The 20,381-nt window shown below is 35.7% G+C and overlaps 1 protein-coding gene across 3 annotated transcripts; it reads left to right on the top strand.

Annotated features, from left to right (window-relative positions):
• Nucleotides 1-1,238: 1,238 nt before the first annotated feature.
• Nucleotides 1,239-19,701, top strand: brsk1a (BR serine/threonine kinase 1a). 3 transcript variants are annotated; one of them, XM_058794434.1, is made up of 19 exons: nucleotides 1,239-2,166; nucleotides 2,263-2,357; nucleotides 2,907-2,992; nucleotides 3,106-3,246; nucleotides 4,255-4,371; nucleotides 7,049-7,082; nucleotides 7,183-7,251; nucleotides 7,436-7,582; nucleotides 9,038-9,069; nucleotides 9,285-9,449; nucleotides 10,198-10,295; nucleotides 11,316-11,466; nucleotides 11,543-11,603; nucleotides 12,028-12,604; nucleotides 13,526-13,574; nucleotides 14,129-14,252; nucleotides 15,231-15,444; nucleotides 16,268-16,357; nucleotides 16,433-19,701. In XM_058794434.1, exons 1-19 carry the CDS (start codon nucleotides 2,082-2,084, stop codon nucleotides 16,612-16,614), a joined length of 2,517 nt encoding a protein of 838 aa, XP_058650417.1. In that variant the 5' UTR covers nucleotides 1,239-2,081; the 3' UTR covers nucleotides 16,615-19,701. The 3 variants fall into 3 exon arrangements, with proteins under 3 accessions (XP_058650417.1, XP_058650418.1, XP_058650419.1); XM_058794435.1 differs by having other exon boundaries at nucleotides 12,325-12,604; nucleotides 16,412-19,701; XM_058794436.1 differs by having other exon boundaries at nucleotides 12,325-12,604.
• The last annotated feature ends 680 nt before the right edge of the window (nucleotides 19,702-20,381 follow it).

Below are 20,381 nucleotides of genomic sequence, written 5' to 3' on the forward strand. Positions count from 1 at the left end.
ATCATGCTCTACTATAAAAGGTTAGAAGAAAAGCAATTTGTGTGAAGGGGTTTACATATCATGGTTGTGACAAAACATAAGCACAACGATGGGAAAAAAAAAAAAAAAACTCAAACTCATTTGCAATTTGTATGATTGTATTGACGTATGGTTGTGACAAAATATAAGCACAGTTACACAAAATAATAATAATTATAATTAGTAGTAGTAGCATAAAAAAATAAAATAAATATTACTTTTAGCATAAAATAATTAAAAGTAATAAAAATAATTTGAGCCTGTGTGACCTTGTTGAACTCAAGTACTCATATTAAAACTTTGTTGAACTCGTCAAGTATTAAAATTTTTATATAGTTTGATTTTATATTTTTATAATAATAATAATAATAATTATTATTATTATTAAATATTTTCGGTTTTTATGTTGAGGTTGATGTATCACTGTTGTGACAGAAAATATAAGCACAATGACATAAAGCAACAACAATAAACAATAAAAAAATCATAAAATAAAAATGAAAAATAACAAATAATAAATAAAAATAAAATAATACAAAGTGATAAAAACTAATCTGAGCCTGTGTGGCCTTGTTGAACTCAAGTACTCATATTAAAACTTTGTTGAACTCGTCAAGTATTAAAATTTTGATATAGTTTGATTTTATATTTTATAATAATAATTATTATTAAATATTTTCAGTTTTTATGTTGAGGTTGGTGTATCACTGTTGTAACAGAAAATATAAGCACAATGACATAAAAAAACAACAATAAACAATAAAAAATCATAAAAAATTATAAAATAAAAATGAAAAATAACAAATAATAAATAAAAATAAAATAAAACAAAGTAATAAAAACTAATCTGAGCCTGTGTGACCTTGTTGAATTCAAGCACTTGTCAAGTATTAAAACTTTGTTGAACCTAAAGTTTTGATATTGTTTGATTTTTTTGTTTGTTTTGTTAATTTTTTAATGTTGACGAAAATGTGTGAAGGCTTACAGAAAAGATACATTTTCAAAAATTAATTAATTAATGAAATTTTTTTGGGATTGCTTGATTCATGGATTTATTGGAGTAGGCTTCGTATTTTGTACTTAAAGATGGTTATCATTCAGTGCCAATATATTAAGTATCATTCTACGATCTGATAGCATGACTGTATCGCGAGGGACAGATCTGTGGCGCGAGGTGCAGTGGAGGGAGGGTTGATGATGATGAGGAGGAGGGTGTGGGACCCGGATGCTGATGCGAGGAACCAGAGCGGAGAAAATAACGCTTCACAACGCTAAGAAACCGTCAAGACACGCAAAATATTAGCGCGCAACGTATCAGTCACCATCAAAAACACAAAACTCCTTCCCCAAAAGTGACCGGCGAGAGAGGACGCACGGCGCAGGCGAGAAGGATGAGGATGCTGCGGTCCGTAGCTCAACATCAGCAGCAGAGATGAAGCAGAGCTGCCAGATCCGCTACAGTGATGCGACTGGATCTCCTTTCGCGATCGCACTGCTCTTTTGGCTTGTCTTGCTCAGTGTGAAGCGGGAATAGATCTGTACCTGTTTGTTTAACAGCAAACGGTGAGATTCTGGCTCCTTTACCTGGGATTTAGGCCTAGCACAAGTGTACTGAAGGCTTGTGTTCACTTATAATTTACCAACACTAGTCAGGAGGAGTTTCTAAATGGTGTTTTTGTCATGAGGCGATGGCCAGCTGGTAGATACATCTAGAAACAGGAGCTTACTAACAGGACCTGGCTTTCTGTAATGACTGGGAACGAAAAGTCTGATCGATTGAGAAGGGTGACTTTGATTGGCAGAGCTATGAATTAGTCTGCTTCTGTGGACCTGGCTGTTGCTTTGCATTGCCATCGGCATCTTTGCCCTCATCTACATGACAAACAAAAAGAGTTCAGAATAATAAAAACAGATTTTAGGGAACCCCGGATAGCTCAGCATGGATATATTTCCGGGTTGTTGCAGACCCTCGGGAGACTATTTTAGAAAAACTCAACTCAGAGACGGTGCGCTGTGATAATATTGCATGCAGTAGCAAGTTTAACAGGAGCCAGGCCGCCACTATGTCTAAGGAACTGTCAGTGACCCAGGCAGCTCAGTATGTGGGACCCTATCGACTGGAGAAGACTCTCGGGAAAGGCCAGACAGGTAAGGAAACGTTATTAGATTGCCTGTAATTTCTGCTCCTTTCAAAGCATTTGTCGCTGATGAATTGTCTTGTGCATGTCTGCGATGTCAACATAGGTCTGGTGAAGCTCGGGATTCACTGCATCACTGGCCAAAAAGTAGCCGTCAAAATAGTCAACAGAGAAAAACTCTCAGAATCTGTGTTGATGAAGGTAAAGAAAGAATAATAACAACATTTTTTAATGCTGTAGTTTTTGTAAAGTCTTACACTGTGACTAATAATCATTCAAATTAGCATTAAATATTTAAATTAAATTATAATAAAAGTATTATACCACAGTACCGCATGATTACCATATTCCACTATCAATGAGATTCAATCATAGGTGTTATTAATATTTTGATTAACTTTTTTTGTATTTTCCATTTTCATTTTAGTTTATGTTTTAGTCATGTTTTTGCTGTTTTTATTAGTTTTTTTAGGTAACATTTATTTTATTTTTTAATTTTAAGTAACAAAAATGTTTTTTAATGATTTTAGTTAAGTATAATAACCCTGACATATTCATGTACTATGGTATTTACATGACATTCCAAGGCCAAAAAACAAACAAACATAGTATTACCATGGGAACACTGTGTAACTTTTTGGTATGTTCTTGCTAATGTAAAACTCCTTTATTCATATCAGAATTTGCTATTTATAAAGATAATAAATAAAGAGTGGTAAATCTAATCTTTTCTTTTTCTCATTCAATCAGGTGGAGAGAGAAATTGCTATTTTAAAACTGATCGAACATCCACACGTGTTGAAACTCCACGATGTTTATGAGAATAACAAATACCTGTGAGTTACCACACTTTTTTGCAGGCTTCACTCAGCATTATTCTTCCTGCTTGTCAATTGTTCCTATCTTGAAGCATTTTTTCCCCACTCATTGTCTGGCTCCATTCATGCAGATATTTGGTACTGGAGCATGTTTCAGGAGGAGAGCTGTTTGACTATTTGGTGAAGAAGGGCAGATTGACGCCTAAAGAGGCACGAAAGTTCTTCAGACAAATCATATCTGCTCTGGACTTCTGTCATAGTCACTCCATATGGTAAGACGCAACTACTCACACACAGACGCAATTCTAAATAGAATAATATAAATTTGATTTAGATCATGACGATACCTGAAATCATCACAATTTTTGAGAAGCTTTATGATTTTCAATTTGGTTGAAGGTGATCAAAATCAAAATATGTGCAAAGTGGTTCCACGCTGACTGCATCACAAATTAGATTTATTTGTAAAATATACTTCCACTCACATAGTGTTATAGTGTACTAAAATGTACAAACGTAAAACAGAAGAATAAAGCATTCGCTGGTGGTTATTTTGAATAGGTGTTTAATTGATTTTGAATATGGTGACACAAATTTGCATATGGCCTTTTCCCCAAGCTTTTTATATTTACATGGTTTTGATCCCAAACCTTGTTTTTTTATTTCCTTTGTTACAAGCTATGTTGCACCTTGAGTATTTCACCAATTAAATATATATGTTTGAACATCGTGGGTTATTATTGTTAACTAAAACTAAAACCATAAATAACATCTTTGTAACTTAAATTGAAAAGTAATTTTTAAAAAGTAATCTTATTTTTAACTAAATTAAAACTAATAAATAATATATTTTAAAGAATAATAAATTGTAATAAAAATGCAATAAAATTAATACAAAATTACATTGAAAACTGAAAATAAAGAATAACATATCATTTGAAATCTTACCAAAAGCAATAACAGAATGTAAACAATACAAAAAAAAAAAACACTGCATCATATAATTTGGGACTGGAAAAAATAACAATCAAATCAAATTTCTTAAGGGGCAGTGATTATTAACCCTACTGACACAGTTATTGATAATGGTTTGTTTTCAACATGATCAGGGAGTTTTTATTCACTCACATGTTCATATGTACAAGATGATACAGGTGTATGTCATTGTCAAAGACTAGGATAAGTGAAATAGACACTGTATATTTTCCAAAGTACGTTTTCTGTGGAGGGTTGTTGGTGAACGACGTGTTCAGAGCCGGTTGTCCTCTGTGCTCTTGTAGTCATAGAGACTTGAAGCCAGAAAACCTCCTGCTGGATGAGAGGAACAATATCAGGATTGCAGACTTTGGCATGGCCTCACTACAGGTGGGAGACAGTCTGCTAGAGACAAGCTGTGGGTGAGTATTGTGTATGCGTGTGAGTATTATAATGCTTTTTGTTTGCTTTATTGCACTTAAAGCTGCATACGTTGCAATATGAAATGGATAATTCTGGTACCGTATGCTGACTGATCAATGCAGTTTTCAGCTATGTTAAAGTACAAAATATTAGGTTTTGAACACTAAAGCACACTTAAAAATGTATGAATGGCATTTAATTAGATGGCAAAATATCATATATAGCTACCAAATATCACTAGACATTTATTTTACAAATAGAAGTTGATAAATGAATTTGTTCAGTAATATAAATAAATTTTGGCTTGAAAAGCTTTAAAGGGGTCATGAACAGAGAAACAAAAAAATTCCCTTGATCTTTTAACATATAAGAGGTCATTGTGCTATAAAACATCCTGTAAGTTTCAGACCTCAAAACTATGTCGATAGTCTAAAAACAGTTTATATTTATAATAGTCTAGCTAAACACCGCCTTCACATAAGAAGATCAACGCCTGCTTCTACATCGCTGCCTGTTTAGCACCGCCCACCAATTCGCGCACGTTGTGTAAATAATGAGAGGCGAACGCAGGTCTACGCAGAAACCAAGAGATAAAGATGACTCAGAAGACAAGACGTCATGCAGTGCCAAGCTATGGAAAAACAGTTTATGCATTGCCTTCCGTCTGATACCAACATTAGGAAAGAGTGGATGAACTTTATTTCCTTTGTTCACTTCATTTAACTGCGGATTCATTTACAAACAAGGCACAATTTGACACGGGATTTTCAAAAGATTGAAACTAAAAGACGATGCTGTGCCGACTATATTGGATCTGACAGTAATGTCGCAACACACAAGTGTGAGTAACTCTTTTTATTACGTGATCATTGTTGCTTTGTCTTTTAAACAGATTTGGTTTGATATGTGCTGAGTATTTATGCATTTCAAACCTAAATCACTGCAGCATCCATCTGTGGAGGACATAGGCTGTCAGACATACATACACAACTGTTAGCCAATCATAGCAGTGGCATTTACTTCCAAGTCTACAATCCACCATTCAAACGGAGCGTTCTAATGAGGGGGGTTAAAAAACAGGACAGAAAATATCCTATTCTAAATTATGATAACTTGATAACAATATAAGTGGACCTCCGAGAACACTACAAAATAAAAAACAAAGGCAGTTCATGACCCCTTCAAATTTTCTACTGTATTTACTATTTACTGTTAACATGTTTTAGCAGATTGTTTTAATTTAACATGTTCCTAGCATGTTTTAGCCATTGTTGACATGTTTTATCACGTCACTAGAATGTTACTAGCATGGTTTAACCATGTTTTTCACCTGGTTAGTTTTAACATTTGTTAGGTGTTGTTAACATTTATCATGAAGCTAGCATGTTTTACTTTGTTTCTAGCATGATTTAGTATGTTGCTAGGATTTTTAGCATGTTTTTATATATTGCTACCATGTTTCATAACTTTGCTAGCACATTTTACATTGTTGTAAGCAGGTTTTAGCAATTAGCATGTTTTAGCATGCTGCTTGCATGATTTTGCACTTAGTTAGCAGGCTTTAAAATGTTGCTATCACCTTAGTTTTAACATTAGGCCTATAGATGTTGTTTAGCATGATGCTAGCATGATTTATTATGTTGCTAGCATGTTTCTACCATGTTTCATCTCATTAATAGCGCATTTTATATTGTTGCTAGCATGTTTTAGTATGTAGCGAGCAGGTTTACATGTCCTAGCATGTTGTAGCATGTCCCAACATGTTTTAGCACTGCTAGCATATTTTCAAATTGTACTTGGCATTGCTAACATTTTTAACCTGAATCCATCCAGTTTTAACATGTTGCTAGCTTTATATATTACTATTTGCTTTGATGTTTCATCACATTGCTAGCACATTTTAGCTTCTTACTAGCATGTTTTAATATGTAACTTGCATGTAGCATTTCCTCCTATGTTTTAACACTCTGCTAGCATGTTTTAGCAATTAGCTAGCAGGTTTTATCATGTTTCTAGGATATAATACGTTCTAGCATGTTTTATCACCTTGTTAGTTTTAACGTTTTGTTAGGTGCTGTTAACATTTTATCTTGTTGCTAGCATGTTTCAGCACATAGCTAGCATGTTTTAGCATGTGCATGCTTCTAGCATGTTTTACCTAACTAGCAAGTTTTAACATGTCCTAATAGCTAGAATGTTTTAGCACTGTATTAGGGAATGCTAACATTTTTAACATGAAGCTAGACCGTTTTAACATGTTGCTAGCATGTTTTAGCATGTCCTAGCACTTTTACCTCGTTCCTAGCATGTTTTAACACACTGAGATGAAACATCCTGAAGATCTGTGCTGAATTTGGAGGTTAAAGCTCGAAGGCTACATTCATTTTTAGCAATTTAGTCTTAGAAGAAGAAGAAGCTTGAATAGTTCATCAGTATACTGGCTTTTCAAGCCAACATAATTTTTCACGACTTACTACAGCTTCCTTACTGTATAATTGTATTTTCAGTTCATTTAACCTCTTAAGCTCAGGGGTGTGCTTTTGCATTCTCACCTAATTTTGACCCAAATTTAAATAAATGCCACAGAGGTGTTTGTAAATGAAACAGCTATGTTATTTTAAACAAACTATACTTTCTCACACCCATCCATATTCTGTTTTCCCAAACTATTTGCAGATCTCCTCATTATGCATGTCCAGAGGTTATCAGGGTAGGTGTATGGATCTAAAAAGTAACCTGTATCTTTTAGAGCATCATTCTGTCTGAAGGTGAACCACTGACCTTACTACTACCTTTGGTTTCTACTGCAGGGTGAGAAATATGACGGCCGACGGGCTGATGTATGGAGCTGTGGAGTCATTCTCTTCGCTCTGCTAGTGGTGAGGAAATCGCTTCAGCTCCCTCTGTTTCTCTCAGCTTGTCCGAGAGCATTTTACTTTCCCCCACTTATCACTTATTACTCGTGTTCAGCGCACAGGCTGTTAAGCAAATAACTGAAACACTCCTTGCATGTCACAACCATCTGCGTCTTTGTATCTGTGACTTTCTATCTGCTGTCCTCAGGGCGCGCTGCCCTTCGACCACGACAACCTGCGGCAGCTGCTGGAGAAGGTGAAGAGTGGAGTGTTCCACATGCCCCATTTCATCCCACCCGACTGCCAGGCTCTGCTGCGGGGCATGATCGAGGTCAACCCTGAAAAAAGACTCACGGTGAGGGAGTACTGTGATTAAGCTTTCTCGTTGGTTTGCTTGGGATGTAGTGAGAAACATACTACACAAGTACAGAAATGTAGAAGCAAACGCTTGGCAAAAATGTTGCAAATGGATGATCCTGGATGGATAATTTGTACATGTACTGTGGCTTCTTGCCTTCAGGCCCTCATTACTGTGGTGGTTAGTGAGCTATAAACATGTCAAAGTTTAATTAACGTAGATGTTTTATGGATTTAGGTCTATGTTTATTACTTTTGAAAGCATCTGCACTACAACATTTTTTTTTAAATGTTTTTGAGTAAAGTCTCATACAAACCAAGGCTGCATATAATTGATCAAAAACACAGAAAAAACTGCAATATTGTGAAATATTATTACAATTTAAACAAACTGTTTTCTGAGGAAGCCAGTTTCTACCATGGAATAAAAAAAATGAAAAAGGTAATTGTGACTTTTCCTCCCTTGCAATTCTGAGTTTATGTTTCATAATTCATTTTTTTTTTGTTTATATTTCCTCAGAATTATTGCTAGATATAAACTCAGAATTACATCTCGCAATTTTGAGTTTATATCTCAGAATTCTGACTTTTTTTCTCTGAATTCTGCATTTAAATCTTATAATTCTTTTGTTTGTTTGTTTCTGCCACAAAATAAAAAAGTAACTGTGATATTTTATCTCACAAATCTGTTTTCTCGCAGTTGTGAGCTTTTATTCCACAATTCAAACTTTTCGTTTATATCGCACAATTCTGTGAACCTATCTGAAAATTCAGAGTTTATATCTTGAAATTTTGAGATATTTTGAGTCTGAATTGTGAACTGAATTGTGAACTTTTAATTGTTTTATCCTGTGGTTGAAATAAACTTCCACAGCATTTAAATATGTTTTAAAATGTATTCTTTTGAGGCAAAAGCTGAATTTTCAGCATCACATGTCACAGTGTCACATGATTCTTCAGAAATCATTCAAATGTGCTGATTTGCTGCTCATGAAACATTTCTGATTATTATCACTGTTGAAAACGGTTGCTGCTTAATATTTTTGTGTAAACCATGATTATTTTTATTCAGGATTTTGAATAGAAAGTTCAAAAGAACAGCAATCGTTTATTTTGAACAAATGGTCTGAAGCGTGTATTAAACTGGCCAAGTCAAGTAATTCCACCAAACTAAGCTTCATTTCATCATGTCATTAAAGGGTATTTAATGATTTGTAGATTACATTTAATAGATAGCTTGTACGAGGTGTCTGTTTGCATGTTTGGGCTGAGTTCGTATTGCATTTACACCATTTTGATCAGCAGTTTACGAGTTTTGAAAACCTTTATAACAGTGAATCATTTTGTGCAGCAGTTGATTCAGATTTTCAATAAAGATTCAGCTTGTAGCCTTGTAGCGCCATCTGCCTGTGAACAGACTCTATTAAATACACCATCTGTTGTCCTTATGCAGCTAGAGGCCATCGAGAAACATGCCTGGTATCAGTAAGTATTGATTATTTATGTTGCTGATTATTTATATTCTTTTTATCACTGTAGTCAATCTACAGTGTTTCAGTGTATTATGTGTGTTTATGGATAAATTTCATGAATAAATCTAGATGAAATGATTTCATCTTGCGTCTTTAATAACAGACAAAATTGCAGATGATTTGTGCAAGCTGCTGACATTCGTATGTGTTTGTTTGTGTGTGATGAAGAGCTGGACGCAATGAGCCGTGTCTGGAGCAGCCGCCCCCGAGGCGCGTGTGCATGGGACGGATCATGTCTCTGACAGAGCTGGACCCAGATGTGCTGGACAGCATGTATTCTCTGGGCTGTTTCAGGGATCGGGTTAAACTGACCCAAGACCTGCAGTGTGAAGAGTGAGTGTAACATCAGCAGTTTTTGCATCATGTGCATTTTTCATTCAGAAAACATAAAAATCTAGTTAATTGTTAACCCTGTCAAGCGATACAATAGTCAGATTTTTTTTTTTTTTTTTTTTTTTAAAGAGCATCATATTTGATACATCAGGCTTTTAATGACTCGTATAGTATGAATAAATATGGAGCTCATACTTAAGGAGGGAAAAAATCAACTAAACCCAAACTGAGCAAACATGCAATTCAGTGCAGAAGCTTAGTAGATGATATTTAAATGCTTAGTCTGATGAACAATATTTTTATTGTTGGGGACAAAACATATAATGAAAATCAATACAGTGATGATTGAGAGATGAACAAATGAATGTTTCTCAAAAGCCTGATGATCATATTTGATACTTACTTTTTTAACATGATTTTTAAAATGTAGTATAGAAGTTGCTTCAGGCCATGTGTTCATCTTGAAATAGTACTAACTATACTAACACTATAAAAATGATTCTTCCTTTTATTTTATAGCAATTTAATTGAATTTATTGCATTGCATTTTTACAATTATACAAAAAAAATATTAACTTGCTTTAAAAAAGTATGATTTGTCAATCAGATGACAGAAGGCATGTAGTAAATTGTGTACAACAGGTTTTTCAGCAAGGTTTTTTTCATGTTGATAATTTTGAGGCCTTAGAAATTTGTATATCAAATAGGCTTGATAGGGTTAACATTGTTATCTCTCTTTTTTCCTCAGAGATAACCAGGAGAAGATGATCTATTATCTCCTGTTAGACCGTAAAGAACGCTATCCTAGCTATGAGGATGAGGATCTTCCTCCCAGAAATGATGTTGGTATGTGTCTTTTTCCTTGGAGTGTTCATGAACACAGTTAAATAAAGCACAGTTTATACAAATTAGCGGAGGAAGAATTTGAAGTTACTCACTCATTTTATCCGAAGCAAATTACTGCATTTTCTGGAATGCAGGTCACTTTGTGAAATGTTAAAGTGATAGAGCACCCAAAAATAAAAATCATTCCAAACTTGTATGCATTTCTTTTGTTTCTGGAACATGAAAGAAGATATTTTGGAGAGTGTTGGAAACCAAACACTTTCTGTTCCTATTGACTTTCATTATATGGGCAAAAAATGCATTGGAAGTCAGTGGGAACTGAAACGTTTTGGTAACATTTTTCAAAATATCTTATTTTGTGTTCTGCACAGAAAAGTCATTCATACAAGTTTGGAATAACATGAGGGTGAGTAAGTGATTTTTCATTTTTTGGGTGGCCTATCCTTTTAACATCAAGAATTCTAAGTGCACATAAAACATATCAGTTCTTGACATTGCAGCATATTCAATGTCAAACATAAATCCAAACATAAAAGGTTACACAGCTCTGTTTATGTTTATTTAATAATAACATTTTTCATTCTTGATTTTTTGTGGACTGAGTGAAATGAAAATACATGTTTATACTGTTCATATGTTTGTTAACATTTGATTTACAGGTGTTTTACCAGTGCTTTTTCTCTCAACAATGCAATTTTGATCTGCTGTCACGTTTTCTGGAAAATACAGTGCATTTCATTCATTCAACCTTCTTTACAGTGAAAAAAGTTTCTTCAAATTTTTTAAATATTCTTCACACTAAGTAAAAAGTTTTTTTGTCATTCACTGAAAGGTTCTCTGGGAAACCGATAATGGTTCTTCTATGGCATTCGCTGCAAACCTTTGTTTTTAAGAACATATAGAATTTATGCATTCTCTGGTAATCGAACCCATGACCTTGCTGTTGCTAGAGCTATACTCTACTGTTTTGAGCTACAGGCACACCGCTCTGTAAACTCTGTGTTTTGTATTTCTATATAGACCCTCCACGGAAGCGTGTAGACTCACCCATGTTGACGCGTCACGGCCGCTGCCGGCCAGAGAGGAAGAGTCTGGAGGTGCTGAGTGTGACGGAGCAGGGCTCTCCCACACCCCCGCGCAGAGCGCTGGACACCTCCGCGCACAGCCAAAGGTACGCATTCATACACATTTTCATGGAACTTTGGAATTTAGCACTACTGATTCTTGACTGCCACTCTCCTGTATAGATCTCGATCTGTAAGCGGAGCATCAACGGGCCTTTCATCTAGTCCTTTAAGTAGTCCCAGGGTAAGTACCTGTCTGCCAACCTTTTTTCTCTTCTAAAGAGAATGTGCATTTTTAGTTTCACTCTCTACTGTGAAACAACGGCCCGGGACAGTGTTGCCACCTTGTGGAACAACTGATTAATGCAAAACAAATTCAATGCGAATGTGTAACCTATATGTACAAAGTATACATGGTTATAAAAATCGAGTTGTGCGCATACAGTACGCGTGTTTCTGTTCTGGTGAAAAAATTTGCGTCATTTTGCATCAAATACTGAAGTATACTAGAGACACACACAAACACACACACGCCCCTGTACACCATCACTGTGCACTAAAGCCGGATCACCTGCCATTGCTCATTTTCACTCCTGTTTCTCTCTCCATCTGCCACGGCCTTCACTCTTCCACCCCGCTTCTCCTCCTGCTCCTCCTTATCCCATCAGAGCCCTGTCTTTACCTTCAGCGAGCCGGAGGTAGTTGCCGCCACCAAAGCGGGAAGTGGCAGCACTGCCGCTCGTCCCAACCGATCGCATGAACCCAAAACGCAGACGCTTCCATCTAAAAACGCACCCGAACGCCCCCAACTCCAGTCCATGAAGTCCCTCCCCTTACCCTCCTCCTCCTCCTCCCGCTCTCCCTCCCCTTCCCCCCTCCTGTCGCCCATTCCCCGTTTCCTCTTCTTTCCTTCTCCATCTGCGGTGCTGAAGTCGGTGACTAAAAGCTTGTATCCCATGTCTCAGGTCACCCCTCAGGGCTCTCCCCTGCCCACCCCGCTGGGTACCCCCGTGCATCACCCCCACCCCCCCACCGCTACCCCACCCTCCTCCTCCTCTTCCTCTTCTTCCTCTCGAGCCGAGGGAGGAAGTGTGGGCGTGGGCTCACTCTCCTTGACCCCACCCTCTAGTCCAGGGGGAGGCAGCGGCATGGCGGCCAGTAGCTCCGCCCACTGGAGGACACGCCTCAACTCACTGAAGAACAACCTTTTGGGGTCGCCGCGGTTCCACCGCCGCAAGATGCAGGGTGGGCGCTAATGTCTTTCCTTTTTAAGTATTTAATCAAATAGAGAAGGAGTTTTCAAACTCTCTGATGCCATGGAGCCCTAAAAAAACATTTTTAATGTGATAATAAGAATGTTATATTATATTATTTTATATATTTTTCCCTTCTATTAAGCTGACACTGAAACATTGTTCTGCTATAAGAATACTAATTCTATTATTAGAGTGCTTTTAGATGTGCTCACTTGAAGAAAAACATCAAACTGTGGCTGTCAATAGAATAAAATAATTTATTGCATGATTAATCCCATTATTTATGACACTGAAAATCAGAATGAAACATAATAAACGAAATGAAAAATATTAGTCTATTTATTTATTGATTGATTACAAATGCATTTCATTTTCTATGACCTTTTCTGCAGGTCACTTTGCAGCCAGGGTTATTATCATTAACATAAACTAAAACTAAAACAAAACCATGAAAAAATATAATAAATGCTAACTGAAATAAAATAAAATAAAATAAAATATAAAAACAATAGATTTTATATAATGTTTTATATAATATTCAGATATTTTACATAATAGTTTTATATTTTATTTCAGTTAGTTGCCAATATAACATTTCTAGTTTAAGTTGAAGTAAATAACTAAAACTAATAAATAAAAATGAATAAATATATAGACATATTTAATAAAAATATTACAAAAACACAAAAAGTACTAAAACATTAAGTAAAAATTATAAAAATAAAATGTAATTCAAAAACAACTATAATAATATATGATACTTAAATAACACTGCCTGCAGCCCTTTGGGGGTCCCTGGATCTCAGTTTGAAAACCTCTGAAATATAAAATAATTGTCAAATAACTGAATTTAATCAGTGTCATGTTGTATTCGATCTATGTTTCATTCTTACTCTTACCTTCCGAACAGTGCCAACCTCAGAGGACATGTCCAGTTTAACACCAGAATCAAGCCCAGAGTAAGAAACACTTGCCAACACAATAAGCACATGTATATTGCCAAGAGGTCTGTCAAATAATATGGAACAGTCATTTGGAAAGCATTACATTCTATTTTAAAGGACTCACTGCATTTTGTACATTTGTCATGAATTTATTTCCTGAGGTCTTCTTAGAAAATGTTAGGAAAAGTGTTTTTCTGCAAAAACAGTAATAATTTACCCTTTCATCTCTGACCATTTTTGCTACTGTGCCTTTCAGTTAAACCCGATTTGCATATGCAAAAATAAACATCTCAATTCGATTCCCATACAGTCTAAATAATATATATTTCAAACAGCCCTTCAGTGTCGAACACCCAACAGGGAATGTTTAAGTGATATCCTGCAGATCCCAAAAATGAAATGTGCCAGATGACAATGCTCATAGACGTCATGGCGACTTGCATGTGCTATTCGGGGAAAAATATTAACGATAATGATCTCCAGCTTTTAATTCTTCAGTGTGCTACATCACTGTGATGAGTCTTACAGATTATCCAAGTGTCTGTCTGTCTGTGTTTGTGGTCCGGCAGGCTGGCTAAAAGGTCCTGGTTTGGAAATTTCATCAGTCTGGAGAAAGAAGAGCAGATTTTTGTGGTCATCAGAGACAAACCTCTTAGTTCCATTAAAGCGGATATCGTCCATGCCTTCCTCTCTGTGAGTCTACCAGCTGATCTGTGCACGATTAGGCATTTTAATAAACTAAATGGATCGCATATACTCTACCGTTAGACATTTGGGGTCAGTGAGATTCTCCAATGTTATGAAAATCTCTATTTGATCAAAAATACAGCAATATTGTTTAATATTATTACAATTAAAAATAACTGTTTTCTAGTTTAATATATAGTAAAATGACATTTATTCCAGTGATCAAAGCTGAATTTTCAGCATCAGTGTCACATGATGCTTCAGAAATCATTCTAATATGCTGATTTGCTGCTCAGGAAACATTTCTTATTGCTATTCATGTTTAAAACTGCTGTGCTGCTTTTTTTTCAAGATTCTTTAATGAATAGAAAGTTCAAAAGAACAGCATTTTTTTGATCAATTTAATGCATCCTTGCTGAATAAATCTATTAATTACTTATATAAAGAGAGGTGAGGGATCTTTTGAATATATCAATGTTTTCTATATATTTTCAGCATATTTGTAATTTTGAGTATAGCAATATTTTATATGTGAAGATATTATAAGACGTTACATTACTGTGACCAAAAAAAAAAAATAATAATTAAACAGTCTATTAACCTATAGTCCACAGCAAACCATTTTGGGAACGTTATACAGGATCTATTCATACATTTGATTGTTGCATCACATCTCACAATTTTAAGACATTATGTCAAGTTGAAAACTGTTTAGCTCTTTAAATATCCATAAAATATTATGCATATAAAATTAAGATATAAAAATGCATTATTGTATCATTTTACAAAAATAATGCAAATATTTTACTGGTTTGCCCCACTCTTGTGCTATGTAGATAAAGAAATAGCCTGAAAACACAACTGTATTTTGCAACTCAAATACTGCCCCCAACAAAAACAAGTCCAAATAAGTGAACATGACGACACAATGATAATGTATACAGCAGTAAGGAACAGTTCTTTCTCTCTTGCGTTTGTCTTCAGCTTCCCTCCCTCAGTCACAGCGTAATCTCTCAGACGAGTTTTCGAGCCGAGTATAAGACTTCTGGAGGTCCATCTGTCTTTCAGAAACCTGTCAAATTCCAGGTAGACATCTCCTTCTCCGAGGGGGAACGAGAGAGGGAGCGGGAGCGGGAGAGAGACAGGGACGGACAGAAGGATTATGGGATCTACAGTGTAACTTTTAGCCTCATGTCAGGTGAGAAGAATTTCTATCTTGTAAATGAGTTTGGTAATGGTTTGATTGTCCACTTCCATTAAAGTGTATCAGAGCGTTTCATTTATGGTACAGAAACTAAACAAAACATGAAATGAAATATTGTTCACTCAATTTTACATTGTCCAGCATTTCTTTTTTAATGCATTGTTATTATGCATAATGTAGCGGAATTATGAAGCAATATGCAAAAATGTTCAGACTTTAAATTTAATAAAAAGTAGCATTATATAAACTATTATAAATGTTATAGAAAGTGTAAGACACAGTGGTTGCATTAGCCTTTTAAATTAATTACATTTAAATTAGCATTAACAACACATGCTACTTTTAGACTTGGTCTATTTTTTTTTTTTGCAGTACTTTTAAAAGTATTTTTAAAAACGTTAATGACACCTTGATTTTAATAAAAATTACAATTATAGAAATTGTTATATAAATGTTATAGCCACTGATAAAATGGTGTTCCATTGATCTTTAACGTGAAAATTGTTTCCATTACAATTAAATGTAACTGAACATTTAAACTTGTTACTTTTAAACTTACATTTTTTGTTTTAATGCATTTTTCTAGAAAATATTTGTAACAATTTTCATGAAACTTTGATGTATGATTATATAATGTATTATAGCAAGTGAAGATGAAATGTTGTTACATTAGACTTTATAATGGAAATCATTTCCATTCAAATGAAATGGAACTAGAACATTTATTTGACCAAACAACGTGTGTTTTTAGTGAGCAGTATTTTATTTCTTTATTTCAGAGTTATATGAGTATGTGTGTGTGAATTTGATTTTTTAGGTCCAAGTCGCAGGTTTAGACGAGTTGTTGAAACGATTCAAGCCCAGTTGCTCAGTGCTCACGATCAGCCCATGGCGCAAACTCTTTCAGGTAAGAACGCACGCATGTCATGAATCATTCCAGCATGCTTCCACTCTTTTATAGCCTTTTTTTGCTCTACGCTAGATGAGAAGAACGGTCGCCCTCCTAGAACACCAACCAGACAGAACTCCCGGCGCTCAGAGGGCGGAGCCGACCGCTGCGAGTGGGTGGAGCGTGGAGAGGGCGGGGTTTTACTCCAGCGCAGGGGGTCGGGAAGAGAAAGAACCCGCCTACTTTCCTCCAGTGGAACACAATCACAGCCCTGAGCGAGAAATGTCGTGAATAATCAGCAATCCGTCAAGATATGAGCCATGATACGAGACTAAACTACTCAAAACGATCCTTCTCCCCTTCTCACCTCAGAACAGCATGATGGTAAAATGTGTTTTTAAAGAAATGAAACCAAATACTGATACACATTGTGCAAGAAGATGGGATGCAGCAAAGCAAGAACCGTCAGATAAACTTCTGGGATCCGAGGAGCACCTCCAAACTTTTCTTCTGAAACTTATTTGATTTATCATCCTGGACAATGCTTTGATTCATGCTGTATTTTCTCTCATGTGATTTGGATGTAATGTGCAAAACTTGAGTTTATAATGACATTCGTGAAAGGAAAGGGTTCGGTTGGGGGTAGCACACCATCTGTTCCTTACAGGCCTGGTATCCGTTTCAGCAATCGAGTAATTATAGCAACAGAGACGTTAGATCAATTTAGTCTGAATTTTTAGCCTCCGAGAAAATATGTAGAGATCCAGATCCAAAAGCTATCAGCACCAAGAGTCTGCTCAGTCATATGCAATAAAAATCAATAAGCTACAAAAGATTCAGTTTAACAAAGCTGCACATGCTGAATCTTTTAAAACATGATTACCTCCTTGAGCGGACAGACTCATGATGATTTTATGACCGTAAATAACTACCGTTGCTCACCAGCCCTGTGTCATTATCTACAGACAACTTCATTTTCACTCTCCATAGAAATGCTGCATGCTAAATAACGTCAAGCTTCAGCCCCTAATGCCTGATCGTGATTGTAAAACATTTCTGCGTGCATTTACATCTACATCTAAATCTGGCCTCGATTCACCCTTTTGGCAGCTCAAACGCACGAGAGCGTCTGACTAACGGAGGATTCCCGAGTTCACATGTAGAGTTTCCCTCTTAGATGCCAAAGGGAACGGGAATCAATCCAAAATGTGAAAGGATGTTCATCCCGATTCTCTGTTGCTGCAAGACTTTTGGTTGAAGCCAACCAAGTGAATGTCGTTGACTATTTTATTTGTGAATTTTGGTTTATTGAAAATCATTTATTTGTATATTACTCCTGGGGATTCAAAAATGACCATTAGGTGTACATGTGTATGTTTAAGAAAGAACTGAATGTCTGAGGTATTAAAAATACATATTTTGGGGGAATTGCAACATAATCTATGGCAAAGATCACTTTTCTTTAAGACAAGCAAACGTGCGTGCTTTGTTGGTTTTAAAAAAGAAAAAAGGAAAGAAAATACACTTTAAAGATGTGTAAATTTTCTTTCACTAGCCTCACTGAACGGAAATGCAATTTCCTGAACCCTCCCCCTCACCTGTCAGTCAAACAGATAGCCACGCCCCAAACTCACACCATTGGTTGAGCCAAAGTTGAGTTCAATTCAAATTTTCCCTACATGCACTCTTAAAAATAAAGTTTATTATTATTATTATTTTTTTAATGTTTCATGAAGAACTTTTAACATTCATGGAATCATTCCATTCCACAAACGGTTCTTTAGATTATTAAAATGACACACTAAGAAAAAATGGTTCTTTTACTGAAAGACTCTTTGGAAAGCCAAAAATGGTTCTTCTATGGCATCGCAGCAACAAAAAAAAAACCTTAATTTTTTTAAGAATAAAGCTGGAATAGAAGAAAGTATTTCAAACTCCCCCCAAAAATCACACACTTCACCTTTAAGAAGAAAAGAGTATTGCAGAAAAGAGCTATCCCTTGCTTGTACGCCGACACACAGTATTACCGCAATGAGAGCGAAAGAAAGACTTCCTCTGGACATTATCTGATGAGGAAAATGTGCTGTACCTTGCGACCTAAAGGGAAATTGAAAATTGAATGGTATTTGAAGCTAAATAAGCCATTGTCTAGGCCACGGACCTTGCTCGCACCATCACGAAATATGTACATTCACATCAATTTGTCTCTAATTATGATTATGATACAGTATAAAATATGAAATTGATCTCTTTGTACAGCACTGCTTTGTCACTGGGCTTCCGTGCAGCGGTTATGCAACTGATCCAGCGTAATATATCTGAAAGAGGGACACTCTCTCTGTATAAATGGCTTTTCTGCTCAACAGTTGTCATGAATCCTGTAAATGTGATCCAGTTTTGTGTGTCTTTGTGAATTTTAAGTTGTCTGCGTGTCAGCTCTTTTCCATTATTTATTTATTTATTGTATGGAAACTGGTTGGCACTAAAAGGCTAATTATATCATGTGCCCGGTGTACCATCATATCTTATCATATTTATATAGTCTAAGCAAGGTATCCAGTTTTGGGGAAGCAAACCGTGATCATTAAAAACTGACCAGTCCAAATCTAAGGAAAGCATTGTCCATTTATGCTGCAAAAAAAAAAAAAAAAGAATAGCATATGTATTATGTTTTTGCATCAGGTAATGGCACAACTATTTGGACATATCATAACTTGTATTGTCTTATCAGTTGGTTAACATCAGTATATGTATTTTTAGGAATAACAAAAGGACGAAATGGAACAGCATTGCCACTGCAAAATTGATTTTTTTCATGTTAAAACTGGCCAGGTTTCATTTGCTTTTCTATATGTGGTTATGTATGTACGTATGCGTGCAATGTGTTTCCCACCCCTCAACAGAATTTGATCTATATCAGTGAATATATGCTGACATCTCATTCGCTGAGAGTGAATCGTGCATCTGGACGTTTGTGCACAGTGTGTGTTCACGATGCACAGAGAGTCGTATGGTTATATGGATGAGTGCTCTGCATGTCAGACCACATTGTTCCTTGTATATCCGCTTTGAAAGTTAACATCTGTGTGTATGGATGTGCAGTTGGAATGCATTATGCTATTGTGCACGTGTGTGTGTGTGTGTGTGTGTGTGTGTGTGTGGGAGAGAGGGAAGCGAAATGGATTCAGGATGGTCTTCGTAATCAGTTTAATAGGCGTCAATAAAAATAACCAACAAGGTTTACAAAGCCACAGCTTTGTGTTGTTACTCATCTGCATGTATTGTATGATACATTCATTCATTCAAATCATTCCAACCCTAACGTTAGGTAAAATGTATCTTATGGTTGTAATAAAATTTGTTAAAAGTCTTTCTATATGTATTTAGTTAGATTTTTTTTTTTTTTTTGCAATTAAGTTGACAATATTATGTCTGAAAAGTAGGAGTGTCAGTATAAAACAAAATACACAACTGAAATTCATTTTATGATTTTACAACTATATGTTCTATAATGCAGGTTGAGGGATCAAAAAACTGAAAAATATCCTTCTTTACCTCTACAATTAATTTTGTAATTTTATACATATGCCATTGGCTAACAAAGAATATTAAGCACTCAGTATGTAGAAACATCATTACACTTTTTGCATACTTAATTTTTTTAAGTCGTTTTGCATACTTAATTATGATTAGTCTGCTTTGAATATAGCCTACTTATTCATAGCTACCTCAACGCTGCAAAACATCGCTGTTGTTTTTGTGTGCTGAAGTGGCTCCGATTTGCAACAATCTCTGGCATTTCCTTCAGGAAATGCAAATCTATTTTTTTTTTTTAATTAGACTACTCAGAGCCCAAATGGAACTTTTTCCCGCGGGCCATTTACTCTGGTACGTGTTTCATATGCATTTTAATTAGATAAACTCAAATTAAATGCCCAGGAGGGTATTAGGGGGCTTTCCTTTTCACGTTTTTTCACCTATTGATCGGCCTTTGATCGAGCAGACGGCTGCTGCTGTGTTCTTCTGTCACCGCTGGATGTCA

This window comes from Onychostoma macrolepis, chromosome 12 (assembly GCF_012432095.1).
Source record: "Onychostoma macrolepis isolate SWU-2019 chromosome 12, ASM1243209v1, whole genome shotgun sequence".
NCBI lineage: Eukaryota > Metazoa > Chordata > Actinopteri > Cypriniformes > Cyprinidae > Onychostoma > Onychostoma macrolepis.

Bases quoted from the DNA above. Each gene is read 5' to 3' on its own strand.
- brsk1a (XM_058794434.1), top strand. From the start codon at position 2,082: ATGTCTAAGGAACTGTCAGTGACCCAGGCAGCTCAGTATGTGGGACCC. The intron at 2,358-2,906 runs GTAAAGAAAGAA...TCATTCAATCAG, and splicing joins CAGAATCTGTGTTGATGAAG to GTGGAGAGAGAAATTGCTAT. The intron at 9,070-9,284 runs GTAAGTATTGAT...TGTGTGATGAAG, and splicing joins GAGAAACATGCCTGGTATCA to AGCTGGACGCAATGAGCCGT.